Source organism: Neomonachus schauinslandi, chromosome 1, assembly GCF_002201575.2.
Source record: "Neomonachus schauinslandi chromosome 1, ASM220157v2, whole genome shotgun sequence".
NCBI lineage: Eukaryota > Metazoa > Chordata > Mammalia > Carnivora > Phocidae > Neomonachus > Neomonachus schauinslandi.
In genome coordinates this window covers 200,512,805-200,528,135 of record NC_058403.1, presented here as the reverse complement: position 1 = coordinate 200,528,135, position 15,331 = coordinate 200,512,805, and the positions used below count along the sequence as shown (strand labels likewise).

Genomic DNA, 15,331 nt, shown 5'->3' with positions numbered 1-15,331 from the left:
CGATCCCAGGACCCTGGGATCATGACCTGAGCCGAAGGCAGACGCTTAATGACTGAGCCACCCGCGCGCCCCACCATTCCCACTTTAAAACCTTCTGAGATGTTTCTTGGGTTCTCCCCTCAGGTCCCCCTCCCTTGCTTCCAGTTCCACTGAGGACACTGGAGGTCCAGACTGCCAGGGCCTCCCAAGGCTGTCCAGGTCTCATCTCCAATCTGTACCCCCACCCACCCTCCACGTGGAGCCAGATGTTGCCCGGTATTGCACAACCCTGCCACATGCTCTGGACCGCTGGAGAAACAATCAAGCATGCATGCATCCGAACTTCTCCCAGTACAGCTGAACTGGTACTCTGGCATGAGAGCTGGTCTATCACTTTCAGTCCTAATTCTGCTCCAAGTTGTTTTTCTCTTCCTTGCTAACACGTGCTCAGCTCTCTCATGCAGCACACGACATCCCTGTGATACAACTGTGGTGCTCAGTCCCGACGGCCAGACTCTATATTCCACTGATGCTGCCTCAGGGACCTCACACTCCACCCACGGGCTCCACACAGTTAATGAACTTCCTTGGGCATCCTCCTCACTGGACACGACCTTCTCCCCCTCCTCCATGCAGGGAGGCCCATCACCTGGGACACTGTGATGCCGCCCTTCCTGGCCAGCTCTTCTTTGGCTTCTTCGCTGGGGTAAGGGTTGCTCAGATGGGAGTAAAAATACTCATTCAGCACTTCGGTGGCCTGCTTGCTGAAGTTCCGCCGCTTGCGCCTGCAAAGACCCATCTTCTCAGCCTCAGCCAGTGTGCACCCCAGCCTCTAGGGACGCCCCTGTGTCCCCATATGTGATTTCCTAGAGGTCAGCGCTTTTTTTTTTTTAAGATTTTATTTATTTGAGAGAGAGAGAGAGAGAGAGCACAAGCAGGGGGAGAGGGAGAAGCAGACTCCCCGCTGAGGAGGGAGCTTGATGCGGGGCTCGATCCCAGGACCCCAAGATCATGACCTGAGCAGAAGGCAGATGCTTAACCCACTGAGCACCCAGGTGCCCCAAGGTCAGCACTTCTGATCGCCTCCCAAGAGGCTGTGTGAGGGCTGCACCCCTGGCCACAGCTGGAGCCCCAGGACAGGCTGGGAGGCCCCCAGAACTTAAACCCCAGCCAGCTGCAATTTGGTTCTTCTTCTTAAGAGCCAACCCTGGGGTCATGGGCAGTATGTAGGGCCTGACCTGGCATCGAGGAACCGTGAACGCAGGGTCATCACAGCCTCGCAGGTGCTCTGCTTCAACTGCATCTGGATGGCATTGAACTTGCCGTGGATGACACTGACCATGCGCTCGATCTCCTTGGGCGAGACAGGCCTCATCCTGCTCTGCTCCCGGAGAAGGTTGGTGACGTGCGTGGTGAACTCACGGCAGGCCTGGGGTGGGGACACATGTGCCAGCCTGTGACTACCCAGCAGGCTGGCTCGGGGCTCCACGCGGGACCAACCACCTGCCGCCCACCCCGCAGCTCCCACACAGGCTGGCTACTGAGAAGTGAATGCAAAGGGTTTCCAGCAAAATCGGCCACCTCTGCCATGAGACCAAGTGCATGTACTCTCTGGTCTGTGCCACAAAAGAAAGGTGGTTAGCGTTCCATGTTTTGCTTTGACAAATGTGCATTCACATGATAGAAACTCTTCCATGCAGAAAGATCACCTGTTCATATTTCTCTAGCTCAGAGTGGTAAATCTGTCGGATCTGGGACAGCTTGGCCCTGTAGTCAGAGTGCTCAAGGCTATTGTCATTTGGACAGCCACCTGGTGTTGCTGTGTTGGCCGCTGCCGCCGATCCTCCTCTTCCTCGCCTCTCCGGCCTGGATACACCCTCGGCCAGCAGCATGTTATCCAGCCTCATGAGCTGAGCATTGGGGGGACCTTCTTCTTGAATGCCATGGATGCTTAACACTAGATAAGAGAGATGAGACCGAATCAGTGTCCACTGTCCAAGGGAAAACAACCACAACAGGTGATTAGCACTGGCATCATATCTGAACCCCTGAGGGGAAAGGAAAGTTTCCTTTTATCTGGTAAGAGACACCGAGTTACCCACTTTGACAGTGGTCCAGGTGCCACACAGGCCTGTAGTCCAGGGAGTGCACACAGGCCACCGTTCAGCGCAGTCATGTGGGCGGAACTTAAGAGTCCACAGCCGGGCACCCATGGGAGACCTGGGCGGGGCAGGTTTGGGGTGGCACCCGGGACTGGAGAAGCCCAAAGCCCTGAGCCGTGTGTCTAGAAGGGAGGGGAGGGCACAGTTCCAGATGCTCACATGAGTACAGGCGTGGACATGAATGTGAACGGCAGTCTGGTGTCAGTACAGGGCTGTGTTGTGACGATGTATGTCAGGGAGGGCAACTGTTGCTATAAAGTCAGGAGGGACGCCTGGGTGGCTCAGTTGGTTAAGCGTCTGCCTTCGGCTCAGGTCATGATCCCGGAGTCCCAGGATCGAGCCCCACATTGGGCTCCCCGCTGAGCAGGGAGTCTGCTTCTCCTGACCCTCCCCCCTCTCAAGTTCTCTCTCTCACTCTCTCTCGAATAAATAAATAAAATCTTAAAAAAAAAAAAGTCAGAGAGGTAAAGCTTGATCTAGAGGGTACCAGAAAAGATGAACTAATCCACTTAGAGATTTTAAACAGAAAAACAAGACATTTGGCCCTAAAACTTGGGAGGCTGGGCCTCAGCTGGGCTAAGAGGGGGCACCCGCTGGGGGCAGGGCTGGATGGGCAGAGGAGACAGTAGGGAGAGCTGCCACTGTCCAGGTGGACACAGGACAGCCAGAGGGAGAGTCCCCAGGATCCCTGAGCATCGGATATGGGTGTGAGAGAAAGAGGCCAGGGCAACTCCCAAGGTCATATGGGCAGCATCACGGATGGCACCCCATTCTCCCAAGCACAGTGTGCAGAGTGGCCTGACCCATCCTGAGTCCCTGACCCGGCCAAGCACAGATGCGAGGTAGCTGCTTACTGGGAGGTGGGGATGGACGGACCAGTTTGGGTGGGAGACAGATATTCATGTGTCATCTGCATGTGGTGTGTTTGGGACATCTGTATGTATCCACCTGTGCACGCAGCTCTACTTATGAGAAGTAGGCCATGGCCTCTGAATGCTGGAAAACCAACATAAGGGATAGGCAAAGGAGGAGATGGAACGAATGATCAGGTAGGTCAAGGAAGAACCAGAAGTAGTCACGGGGGTGACTACCGTGAAGGGCTTAGTCGTTAGGAGACTGCTGTTAACCTCTGCAAAAGCGCTGTAGGGTCTGGTGGGGTAGAAGCTGACTAGAAAGCTCCAGAGGACCGTGGGAGCCAGGCAGTGCAGGGAGGGAAAGCCTGCTGCAGGGGCTGCAGAGCGAGGCTCAGAGTCGAGGAGGGTGGTCTTGCAGGAGCTGAATTTTGTTTGTTTCCTCAGTGACAGAAGAAGTGTCTGTGACCACAGAGAAAGCAACAGGTGGACAATCATGGGGGGCGGAGGAGTGGCCCTGAGGGGAGGGAGGAGGCAGGGGATTGGGAAGGAGGTGATGATGTGCATCTAGTTCTGACTTCCCAGAAAAACAAAGTTTAAAGTGTTTTCTTGGGAACAGGCTCCTTCCCTATTATCAGCTACTAACAGACTTAAATGTTCAAATGAAAAAGGAGTGGAGCCCTAGCAGAGATATTTATGTATCACTTGTCCCTTTCCTGTTCCCTGCATAAAGGATTGACCTTTTTTTTTTCCAAGATTTTATTTATTCACTTGAGACACAGAGATACAGAGAGAGAGAGAGCATGAGCAGGGGCGGAGGCAGAGGGAGAGGGAGAAGCAGGCTTCCCGCTGAGCCAGGAGCCCGATGTGGGGCTCGATCCCAGGACCCTGGAATCATGACCTGAGCTGAAGGCAGACGCTTAACCATCTGAGCCACCCAGGCACCCCATGGATTGACCTTTTCTGTCATAGATTTACTTGTGAAAACTGAAGGAGCTCAAAAGGTATCCCTGTAGGAATTTTCCTCATGTGTGGGGACTCAGTCCCTCTGGGTTGCAGGGAGGTGCTTTCTGAAAGAGCTGAGGGAGAGGGACCCTCCATCAGTGCCTCCATCACAACCTTACGTGATCTTCAAGGGCACCGGAAGTGAATCTTAGTTCCCGTGCTCAACCAGGACGGGGCTCCTGGGGCGCACACACCCTCATCTGGTCCTTGCAGACACCAGCTGAAGCTAAGCGGCTGGGGGTTCCTGGACGGGCCCTAAGTCTGCTCTACAATTAACCTGTACCGCCTGGTCTTGGTACAGTCCCCTGCTCCCCTAATCTCTCTTTGCCCAGAGTAGATAATGGATGCCCTCCTGCTCAGGTCCCTCTGTTTTCAAATCCTACTGATTCTACCTCCTCAATCAACTTACCATCCATCCTCTCCCTTAATGCCATTCCTGGGTCCTGCTGCGCTCACCCCTCCCCTGCCCTCCACGATCCGCGGAGGAAATCCCTCTCTCTGCCCCATCCACCGTGCACACCTGCAAGCTGACCACCTTCAAACACTGTGTTCATCATTCCAGTCCTGTTCAAAGACTACAACAACTCCCGGGCACCCTCGGATAAAACCTAGAGTCTGACACCTGGCCCTCAGGGACTTGCCTGACATCCTTCTAAACTCACCTTCGTGAACTTTCCCTCTGCTGGGCCCTGCGCATGGCCCTTTGACAGCACAGCAGACACTCTGTTCCTGTATCAGGTTTATTCTGCAGCTGTCCCCCAAGTGCCTATGGTCCAGGAGGGGGACCAGGAGCAGGCCAAGAGGGACACACAGGACCCGGCATCCTCTGATGCGCAGGTTGGGGGAGAGGCTACCTCCTCACCTTCCATTATGGCTTAGTTAAGTCAGGGAAAGGAGTGCTCAGGTTGGAACACGAGGCTTAGTGAAGGCATGTGTGTGCACGCAGAGGGTGGGTGCACGTGAGGGTAAGTGTGTCTGTGTGTGCCCCGTGTGCGTGTATAACTCTGGGCTGCTGCAGGGTGTGTGGCAGTCTTTCTCCTGTTCTTTACCCAACAGCAGGCATCCGGGAGCCCATTACAAGCCGAGTACCATACCCAGTGTTGAAGGTTTTTAAAAATATACCAAAAAACCCCACATGGAACTTGTCTTTCTCAAATGAAAATTCTCAAATCACGGAGAATATGCAAGCCTTTCCTCACATTTGTCTATAGGTATGTATTGGTGCAGGCTTTCTTGGAGGTGAGTTTTGAAATGCTGATTAACAATGAAAAAGTGCATATCCTTTGACCTTCAAATTATTGTTCTGAGAGTTTGTCCCACAAGAACATTGACACCTAGAGATGCCATATTTACAGGATGCACACTACCTCTACTGTTCGTAATTTTGAAAAACTGAAACCATCCAGATGTCCATGAATAAGGAGACAACGTGCCTGTCATACCCCAGGCCCTGTGGTGTTAGCCATGCTATTATGGTAAGCAATCACACCCTACAAGCTTTATTTCTTTACGACTGGACATTTTTGCAAATGCACATATTTGAGTAAAAGCAAAACTTAAAAAAAAAAAAAAAAAGTGCGCTTTGCCCTCCGCCAATGCCCTGCAGCGCAGCTCTGTCTCTCCCTCAGCACCAAGCCCCTGTCCTCCCAGGCACTGTAACTGGCCTAATTATGGTCATTAGATACTCATTACCACCAATTACAACAAGCTCATTTCCGGTAGGCTGTTCCAGAGCATCTCAGATGTGCTCCTGGGCACCCTCAAGGGCCCTCAACTGGCGACTGGGAGGCCTCGGGGACGAGGAGCTCAGCTCAGGGACACTGTCTGCTCGAGGCACTTAGAGGAGGAGGTAGGATCTAAAATAAAGCCCCCCAAACCCAAACCCGGGCCAACTGCCAGAGTTCCTTCTGTTCCCAAATTACTGAAAGCGATAAAAACCCTGGTAAATCAAACAATGAAAGGAAATTGTGAATATCAACACATTACATTTGTTTTTAAAGAAATAATATGGAGGGTGCCTGGGTGGCTCAGTCAGTTGAGCGACTGCCTTCGGCTCAGGTCATGATCCCGGAGTCCCTGGATCGAGTCCCGCATCGGGCTCCCTGCTTGGCAGGGAGTCTGCTTCTCCCTCTGACCCTCCCCCCTCTCATGTGCTCTCTCTCTCTCTCATTCTCTCTGTCAAATAATAAATAAAATCTTTTAAAAAAAAATAAATAAATAAAAGAAATAATATGGAACTGTTATGGGCTGAACTGCGTCCCCCTAGTTCACCTGTTGCAGCCCTAACTCCAGTGTGACTGTATCTGGAGACAAGTCTTGTGAGGAGGTGATTAAGATGGAATGAGGTTGTAAGGGTGGGGCCCTCATCCTAGGACTGCGGCCTTCCAAGAAGAGGAAGAGAGCCCTCCCACTCCCCCAAGCTCGATGTGAGGGCAAGGCAAGAAGGTGGCTGTCTGCAAGGCTGGAAGTGGCCCTCACTAGGAACCGAATTAGCTGGCACCTTGATCTTGGACTTCTAGCTTCCAGAACTGTGAGAAAATAAATGTCTGTTGTTTAGGAATCCCCAAGCAGATTAAGACAGGAACATGATTCCAAGTTGTTTTCATTTTTCTCTCCTTAATGGAATAAAGACATGGCTACTGGGGGAGACGGAAGGCTCAGAGGGGAAGCCTCCTTCACCCTGACTCCCCCCATCCTGCTTGCCTACCCCTTCGCCCATTCAGGAGGAGTGCTCTTGCTTGGCAGCAAGATCGTGTTCCAGTTTCCTCCCTGCCAAGGTGGGAGGTTGGACAGAGCCATCTCCGGGGCCCATACCCACATGGGAGGAAGTCTAACCCATGAGCTGAGCCGCAGAGACCTCAGATGCCCCTAACTGGCCTGACCACAAGGCTGTGAATGTGTCACCCTGCAGGCTGCGGCTCCCAGCTGTGAATGGAGCTGCCCTGAGCTCCCAACGGGATAGGATGATGCAGGACAGGCCTGCCTGACCTGGAGCCTGCCAGAGTGCAGGACTCAGCAAAACACTGACCTCCCTTCCTCCCTGCTGCCCTCAATGGGCAGGGCCCTAGGCCCTCAGAAGCCTGCCCCCCTCACCCACACAGCAGGGTCTCCACCACCCAGTGTCTGGATGGATGAAGCTGAGAGAACTCGGAATAGAAAGATGCACTGAAGCCAAGTGACAGGTGGCAACCAAACTGCTTTCTGAGGAGCCCTTGGACAACAGAAAGTCCAAGCCTGCTGCTGGGACCTCATGGTTAGGGTCTGGAGCCCAAGAGTCTTGAGAACATGCTGAGTACCCACAGTCACCCTCATCTGGTCACACCAGTCCCCAAATCCATCTGCCCATAGTGCCAGTCTGGAAGTGACAGTACCGGTGTCTTTGCAGGCATGGGTGAGAATAATCATCAGGAAGAAAAGCTTGGGGACTTCCTGCTTCCAGAAACCTTGCGATGTGTTTTTGAGCCCTTACTGAGGGCTAAGTGCTGGGCATAAGCTGCGGCTCTGGGGTGACAAGTGGCTTCTGCCGCCCCCAGGGAGCTGCAGAGACTGGGGTTCTCCTGCCCCTACATCGTGGCAGGAACAGGGCATCTGGGGCAGACCCAGTGTGGTCACTGAGACCTGGGCTGAGGTGAGTGCACCTGTCCTCATTCTCGGGCTTGAATTGAGCTCCACTGGCTCCAACTTCTCTTGCAGTCAAAGAAGCAAAGGTAATAAGGGAATTCTACAAGGAATTCTGGCAAAGTGCTCATCCCAGCAATCACCATCATCTTTTGTGAGAGTGTTTCCTCCCTCACACAATGCCTCTGATATTGGAGAACACAGAAAGGGGTGGCAGGTGGTAAATTATCTTCCGTACCTGGGCCCAATTGTTTAAGAAAAAAAAAAAAAAAAAAAAACCCAAGCAACTCCAGCTATAGGGGAGGTCCCAGCGGCTTGTGGTTGCTCTTTCTGCTTCCGTCGCTCCTATCTCTTGGGTCTCCCCCACATCCTTCCCTCAGGATGGACACCAATGGAGTGTGTACATGGGACCCAGGAGTCTTTTCTTATTAGGGTAATTTCATCTGATAGGCCAGAGGTTTCCCAGACTAACTCTGCACTCACCGGGGGACCCGGTAGACTATGCACACCCCTCGGCGGGCTCTGACTGCAGAGATTAGAGGATCAGCACCTTCCTGCCCCGTCACGGAAACTGGACTGATCCAGACTTGGTCAGTGGCAATTGTTGCTGGTAATGGGCAGTTTCTGAGCCCTAATGCCCGGGTATAGGAGCTGCTGCTGCGAACACCCCATTAAGCCACAGGCTGGGGGCCCCCACAATGCCCCCAGTGTCCCCACCTGCAGCCCATCACAGTTCTTCCCTCCTGCAGCTCAGAAAACCTCTGCCAACCCTGCCCTTCTGGAACTGCCGTCCCTCACCCACTTTCCTGCTCCTGGCTCCAGAGGCCGAGTTCCTCCCACCAAGATCCGTAAACTGTAAAGAGCCAGAGAGTAACTCTTTTGGGCTTTGGGGGCCATGGGGTCTCTTGTCACTACTGCTCAGTCACCCTGTAGCACCAAAGCAGCCCAGACAAGAGTAGACAAATGAGCAGCTGTGTTCCAATAAAACCTTATTTCCCAGCGCTATGGTCTAGCGGTCTCTGCTCCAGAACAGGCATGTCATGGAGCCTAACATGTACCTGAGGAAGAACATGTAAGCGTGCAGGTCCAGGCAGGTCAACACTGCTGTATTACTGCCTTCAAATGCCCTTTCCTTGGGGACCCCTCTTGATCCTTCTCCCTTCTTCTATGGGTGCAGTCCAAAGGATTTTAGCTTGTTTAGTTCAGTTCCAACCTAGATCAGGACTCCCCAAAAGGTGGCATCTGGGTTTGTCACCTGTCCACGGAGAAGCCAACACAGACAGAAGAGGCTGCACATAGAAACTTTTACAGCAACGTGATGGAGTAATTTTGTCTGTTGAATCTAATGAGACTTTCGGGCTTGTTATTTTGTATGTCTGCTTTATTTTCCCTTTCCTTTTCCCAGAACTTCTTCTTGCTTGTATTTCACACTGGTACTGGGTGGTGGTGAGCCAAACCCTCCTCAAGGCCAGAGCAGACTGAGCCTGGGTCACTGCCAGAAGCTCTGACATGTCCCTGAGATGTCCCAGTCTCAGATCCAAGCTCTGGGGTTCCATAGGAACAGTCCAGAAGTGACCCTCTTGGGAGTAAACCTATTTCCTCCCCCATGTTTGCAGGATTCCTGCGTCTCTGCATCATTATTGTCTTCAGTGTTGTGGCAGAGATGGGGCTGTCATCTGGAAAAACCCTATGGAAGATTCCTGGGTCCTGGAGATAAGAAACTGAGGGAAAGTCCTGTGTGCAGTAGAAAGGCTCACTCCATAAGCTCCCATCAAGGGGATGCAGAGATGCTAAATGAAGAGCAGGACCACGTTTTAAAGAAGAGTGATCCATTCCCACGGGAAAATCCATCTACTGGGGAGGCAGGCCCCTCTAACTCTGAGAATGCAGGCCCGGTGACATGGCGAATGTGGCAGGAACACAGGCTGTAGGTGCTGTGTTGGATTTGGGGAGCAAAGGAGTTCAGGCAAGCCTTCACAGAGGAGGAAGACCAGGTTCCCTGGCCCAGGAAAGAACACCTCAACCAAGGCAATAGTATGGGAACAGGAGTGGGGTTTCCGAGTGCCTGGGGGGGCCCAGCGTGGCCATGGAGGTGACAGGTTGGCCTGGAGCACCAAGCCATTCCTGCTTCTGAGACTCTTTCCCAACAAGGAAGGGAAGATGTGCCATCAGGCAGGTAGAGGCCCACTTCTACTCAAGGCCCTGAAGCTGCAGGTCTGTCTCTATTATTGTTGTGTGAAACTACCCTGCTCGCTAAAGACCATCACTGTCTGGTTTGCTGTCATCACCCCAGCTCCTTGGAACACGCTTGGCCTCACAGAATCGTGTTCCAGAAATAGGAACTTCTGCTAAGAAACCTCTCCCAAAAGGCCACCAGGCCATTTTATGACTACCAAGCTCTCAAGGGAGACAGAGCCCCTTTCTTTAACACACTGCTACAGAGAAGAGACCCAGGAAAAGCCAAACTCACCATAAAGAGACCTCAAGACAGGAGCTCAGAAGGAAATCACGACCCAGCCTCATTCATGCAGAGATGCATGGCTGTCTAACTAAATGACCAGCAACCTGACGTTAGCAGCCTATGTACATGTATGTGCATAAATATATGAATCGTCGCCCAGAGGATTTATTTCTGCGTACAGGTGTTTTCAAACTGTGTCAGTGCAAATGAAAATCAATGTAAATCATCACAGTAACCTAAAGGAGAAAAACCTCCGCTCCTGATCCCAGGGTCCTGGGATCGATCTGCATGTCGGGCTCCCTGCTCAGCGGAGAGCCTACTTCTCCCTCTCCCTGCCACCCTGCCTACTTGTGCTATTTCTCTGTCAAATAAATAAACAAAATCTTTAAAACAAAACAACAACAACAACAAAAACAATAGCCACTAATGTTAAAAACCCTTAGCAAACCGGGGTACCTGGCTGGCTCAGTCAGTGGAGCATGCAACTTTTGATCTCAGGATTGTAAATTCCAGCCCCGTGCTGGATGGAGAGATTACTTAAAAATAAATCTTAAAAACAAAACAACAACCCTTAGCAGACCATGAATAGAAAGAACGCTCCTTAACCTGATAACAAGCATCTCCCCAGACTGCCTGGCACACTCAGACATACTGGGGACCCTTTAGAAGCGCTGCTGCAAGTCAGACATGGACAGGGAGGCCTCTCCTCAGCTCTGCCCTCAAGTGCTGGTGGAGAGGATGCGACCAGGAGCCTGGGAGGGACAGACGGGCAAGGTAAGGACAGGAAATGTGACCAACTCAAAGGGTGAAGGTTGTCCCTGCAGACCAGAAACAAAAGCACAAGATCATTTTAGTCAATGGCCAAACCCTAAGAAAAAACCTGAACAGGGTAATAGACTCTGCAAGAAAGGCGTGCTTTCCAAGAATCTGGGTCCATACTAAGGCCTTAAAGCTCCTGGCTCACTCTTTTTTGGAGGTGCACCTGCAACTAAAACCCTTCAGGTTCTTGAGCTTTTTAAAAGATTTGTATTATTTTAAAGCAATCTCCACACCAATGTGGGGCTCAAACCTACAACTCCAAGATGAAGATCATGAATTTGCAATTGCAACAGACCCGACTGGCTGACGAGGAAAGGGAAATGAAGGTAAAAAGCCCGCTGGATTACTCAAGCCTGACAGGTCCTCACCAGGCCAATGAACAGTGGTCAGGAAATAACAAGATGTTCCCTTATGTTACCCATTATTTACATTTACGCCCCTGAAAGGCAGCCAGCTGTTGCTCCTGCAGCAGAGACGGTTCCTTGGCCCAAGAGCAAGGCTGGCCGAGACAGGTCTCCAGGACTTCTCGTTTCTCAGGAGACGGTAAGCACAGAACCGACCAAACCCAGGTATAGATGTGCGCTTACGACCGGCACAGGCGACAGCGACCACACGGAGAAGACAGAGCAGGTCCCTGAGTCGACTGCCCAAGATGTCGGGTGGCTTTTCAGGGAGCTTCCTCAGCACACCGGGTCTAAGCTGCCTGCCCATCCACAATCCAAGAGCCAATGTTTTTCCAGAAGTTGGCCCTCAAGTTCATTTGGAGGCAAAGCCTGACCCAACCAGTGTGTAAGAATGTTCCTGCTCTGGTGCTAAATGTCACCTTTGGAATGCAGGCTCTGCCTCAGGAATCATCAACACAACAAGCCTAAAATCCAAACAATTCTGAATTCTGTAATGCATCTAGCCCCAAGGGTTTCAGGAAAGGAACTGAGCCAGTATTTGGTCCTCCCAGCTAAATTCAAAACTCTTCAAACATGCTTTATTTTGTTCTTTTAGGACAGCTCCTCTAGACGCCGAGAATGGCTGTTTCAAGGGAAGGACTCAGGAGGGAGGGTGCACTCCTGGGGGGGGAGGGCGGTCCTTGGGCTTCAGAGAGCTCTGCGGGCAGGGATGCCTGGACATCCCTGGGCTGGAAGATACTCCAGTGTCCCTCCCACAGGCCAGAGGAGACGGTGGAAGGCAGTGAAGTGAGGCAGTGCTTCCAGGTACGTCTGCCAACTCAAGGTTTATACACAGGATGGCTTTTTTCGCAGGACGACGCGAACAATAGCCTTGTGTTCTAAGTCAGGCCGCAGACACAATCTTCCTGAACCCCATCAAGTGAACAGGATGAAAAGGATTTCAATTAATAGGTATCAGTCACCAGAAACAGTTCTTCATTCAACAAAAACCCAAGGTACATGGCACTGCGTGCCAGGTACCAGGACAGTTGTAGAACACAGTACACCTGGACCCTGAGCTCCCTGGAGGAGACAGATGGCAAAGGCCCAGAGCCATCGTGGATGCAGTGAGAGCAGCGGGGACACAGATGGCACTTGGGGCTGGTGGGTGCGGGCTGGGAGGCACAGGGAGGGTTCCCTTTCTGAGCCAGGACAGGGTGTGGAAGGGCAGCATGCAGCCCGGCTGTGGGCTACTGGGGTGTGACCTGCTCTCTCCAGAGGTTCACTCTGCTTATCTCTAAAACAAGAGGAAAGTAAGAGGCTGCCAGCAGGGTGGGGCAATAATGCCAGGAAGCTCGGAGCTACTGGGCTGCAACCTGTGCTCCAACAATGCGCACTGGGCTTTAAATGCTCTGCACGGGTTTGGTCTTTACCCTAAAGGCCTGTTGCAGACTTTAGCCAAAGGGGAATGTGAAGAATGTGGGTTAACTCAAGAAGCAGACATGCTTTGTCCCTGCATGAGGAGTCCCAAGAGGCCTGTCTCTCAGGATCACCAATAAGGTGGTGACCCACTGGTGCCAGGGTGCAGGATCAGGGCCCTGAGTAGTTTTCTTTGGGCTAATACTGGGTTATACCCATCACAAGACTGGGAGAAGCTGAAGCATAACTGAGATCTTGTTTACTCTCCTGCCACTCACATGTTGGACACACAGCGCTCCCACAGCTGCATTTCCTACTGATGAGAAAAGACACTTGGCCACAGTGAACTTGACAACTCAGCCAGGCCACATGGAGCCCAGCTCATGGCAATTGCAGATGGCCTGCAATTTTCAAGGCTGAGCAGTGCTGGCCCATTCCTGTGGTACCACACCCCAAAACGCATTATGCAGCCCAACGTTTGAGCCAAGTTGGTAGAAAGGAAGCATGAGGGAGAGGAAGAGAAAGAGAGAATCTTAAACAGACTCCATGTCCAGCGCAGAGCCCAGTGCTGGGCTCCATCTCACAACGGGGAGATCATGACCTGAGCCGAAATCAAGAGTAGGACGCTTAACCAACGGAGTCACCCAGGTACCCTTAAAAATTGTTTTTAGTACTGCTAAATTCCATATTTGCAGAGCTAGGTTGTCGTCATTTAAAAAACCTCAGGGCCCCACACATCCAAGGAGCTACGATGACAGAGCCAACTGCTGGGGACAGCGGGGAGCCCCAGAAGGGCTGTTTTTACCCAGGGCCAGGTGAGGGCTGGGCAGGGGGACAGCACACCCTAGCAAGAGGTACCAACCCTGGCTGATTTTTTATGAGGGTGACCAACGTCACACAATTCAATAGTACTAAGGAGCATGTGATTATAGCCAACGTCTCCAGAGGATGGACATACGCTGCCATGGGCAGTTTCTTCCCGCCCACAGGACTCCGGGGTTTGTTGCTCACTCAGTTGTAGAAGTGGTGTTTATCCAATTCATATACAACACAGAAGGGAGTGCTGTGAGGGCCTGAGGGTAAACTTGTTGAAACCTGCAAAACGCCCAACCTTTGCACTTCAATCTACTAGAAGCCATAATATCTACTCCCCATAATTTAAATACAAAACGGACAAGACAGGCCATTAGACATTCAAACACCTTTGAGAGGCACCTGAGTGGGAGCTCAGCATGGGATGTCACAGCCCTGAGGGGGCATCTTTGGAGGAGGGCGAGATGGCTCTGGGCGAGAGGGCATCACATGGGAGCTGTCCCAGCAGTGATCTGGTGGGGGATGGGAGTGGGGGCTGAGGGGTGAAAAGGGGTTCACATTAGGGAGGAGGATCGGGTATACATGGGGGGCAAGGAAAACTGAACAGATAAGTAAAAGTACCGAGGATAATGAAAGCGGAGATCTAATTGTGAGGAAACATCAGATAAACCCAAATGGAGGGGTCTGCCCGTGATCTTCCAGATGGTCAAGGTCATGAAAGTCAAGGAAAAATGGGGGCTTGTCAGAGGGGAAAAGACCAAAGGGACATGATAACTACATGTAACACAAGATCCTGGCCTGCATCCTTTTCTATAAATTATTGGGACAACTGACAAAGCTTGAATAAGGTTGGGATTCCATGGTAGTGGCATATTAATGTCACTTCCTGACTATGAGGGTTGTCCTGGGGGGACACAGGAAACTCTCTTGTTCACTGGAAACACACACTCCAGTGTGCAGGGGTCATGGGCATCATGGCAGCAACCTATTCCCTGACAGTGCAGGAAGAAAATGTATTTGCACTGTTCTTGGAACATTTCTGTAAATCTGTTGATTATTTCAAAATAAAAAGTTAATCATGCACAAGCAACCTATGAGAACAAATAAAGAATAAAAGCTTCTTGGTTACAAAGTGCACTCGAAGGTAAAAGGATCAGGAATGAAATATAGCCCAGGCTGGCTTTTATGAGAAAAGAAAGTGTTGGTAAAGACAATAGATAAAATGTTGGCTGCTAGCTGGGTTGGGAGCAATACCATGAAGATCCGCCATGAAGTATTTCTTTGAACTAATATGGTTCCCCACAAATGTCAGTCCCACAAAATGAGCAGTTCTCAACCAAAGTGTGAAGGTCACAGATGATGAAGAAAGACTGAGGAACTGTCACAGATCAGAGGAGACTGAGGAGACAGAATGACTAAATGCAATGTGGGAGGCTGGACCAGAAAAAGGGCATTAGGGCAAAGACTGGGGAAATCCGAATAAAGCCCGTTGTTCAGTTCAAGAGCACTGTACCAAGGTTCATGTCCTGGTTTTGATCATTGCATTGTGGTTCTGAAGGTGTTGACATGAGAGGAAGTGGGGAGAAGGTACAGGAGAATGGGCTGTCCTATTTTTTAACTTTTCTGCAAATCTAAAATTAACTCAAAATAAAGTTTTGTGGGGTTTTTTTTTGTTTTTTTGTTTTGTTTTTTGTTTTTTAACAAAAGGATTTGCGGTGGCAGAAGCCTCCATGGGGATTACTCTGAATGCTTAAAACAAATAAAACAAAATTGTTATTATTCTATTTTTCTAATTCTATCATCTTTTCCTTTTCCAAAACA

General features: G+C 51.2%; 1 protein-coding gene across 1 annotated transcript in view; it reads right to left on the bottom strand.

Annotated features, from left to right (window-relative positions):
- PBX4 (PBX homeobox 4) overlaps positions 1–15,331 on the bottom strand; it is a 33,411-nt gene that overhangs the window by 5,155 nt on the left and 12,925 nt on the right. Inside the window, exons 3-5 of the mRNA XM_044917358.1 lie at positions 1,689–1,936; positions 1,218–1,408; positions 629–764 (exon numbers count right to left, since the gene is read on the bottom strand). Of these exons, the coding sequence (XP_044773293.1) occupies positions 629–764; positions 1,218–1,408; positions 1,689–1,936 (575 nt within the window). The remainder of the gene's footprint in view (positions 1–628; positions 765–1,217; positions 1,409–1,688; positions 1,937–15,331) is intronic.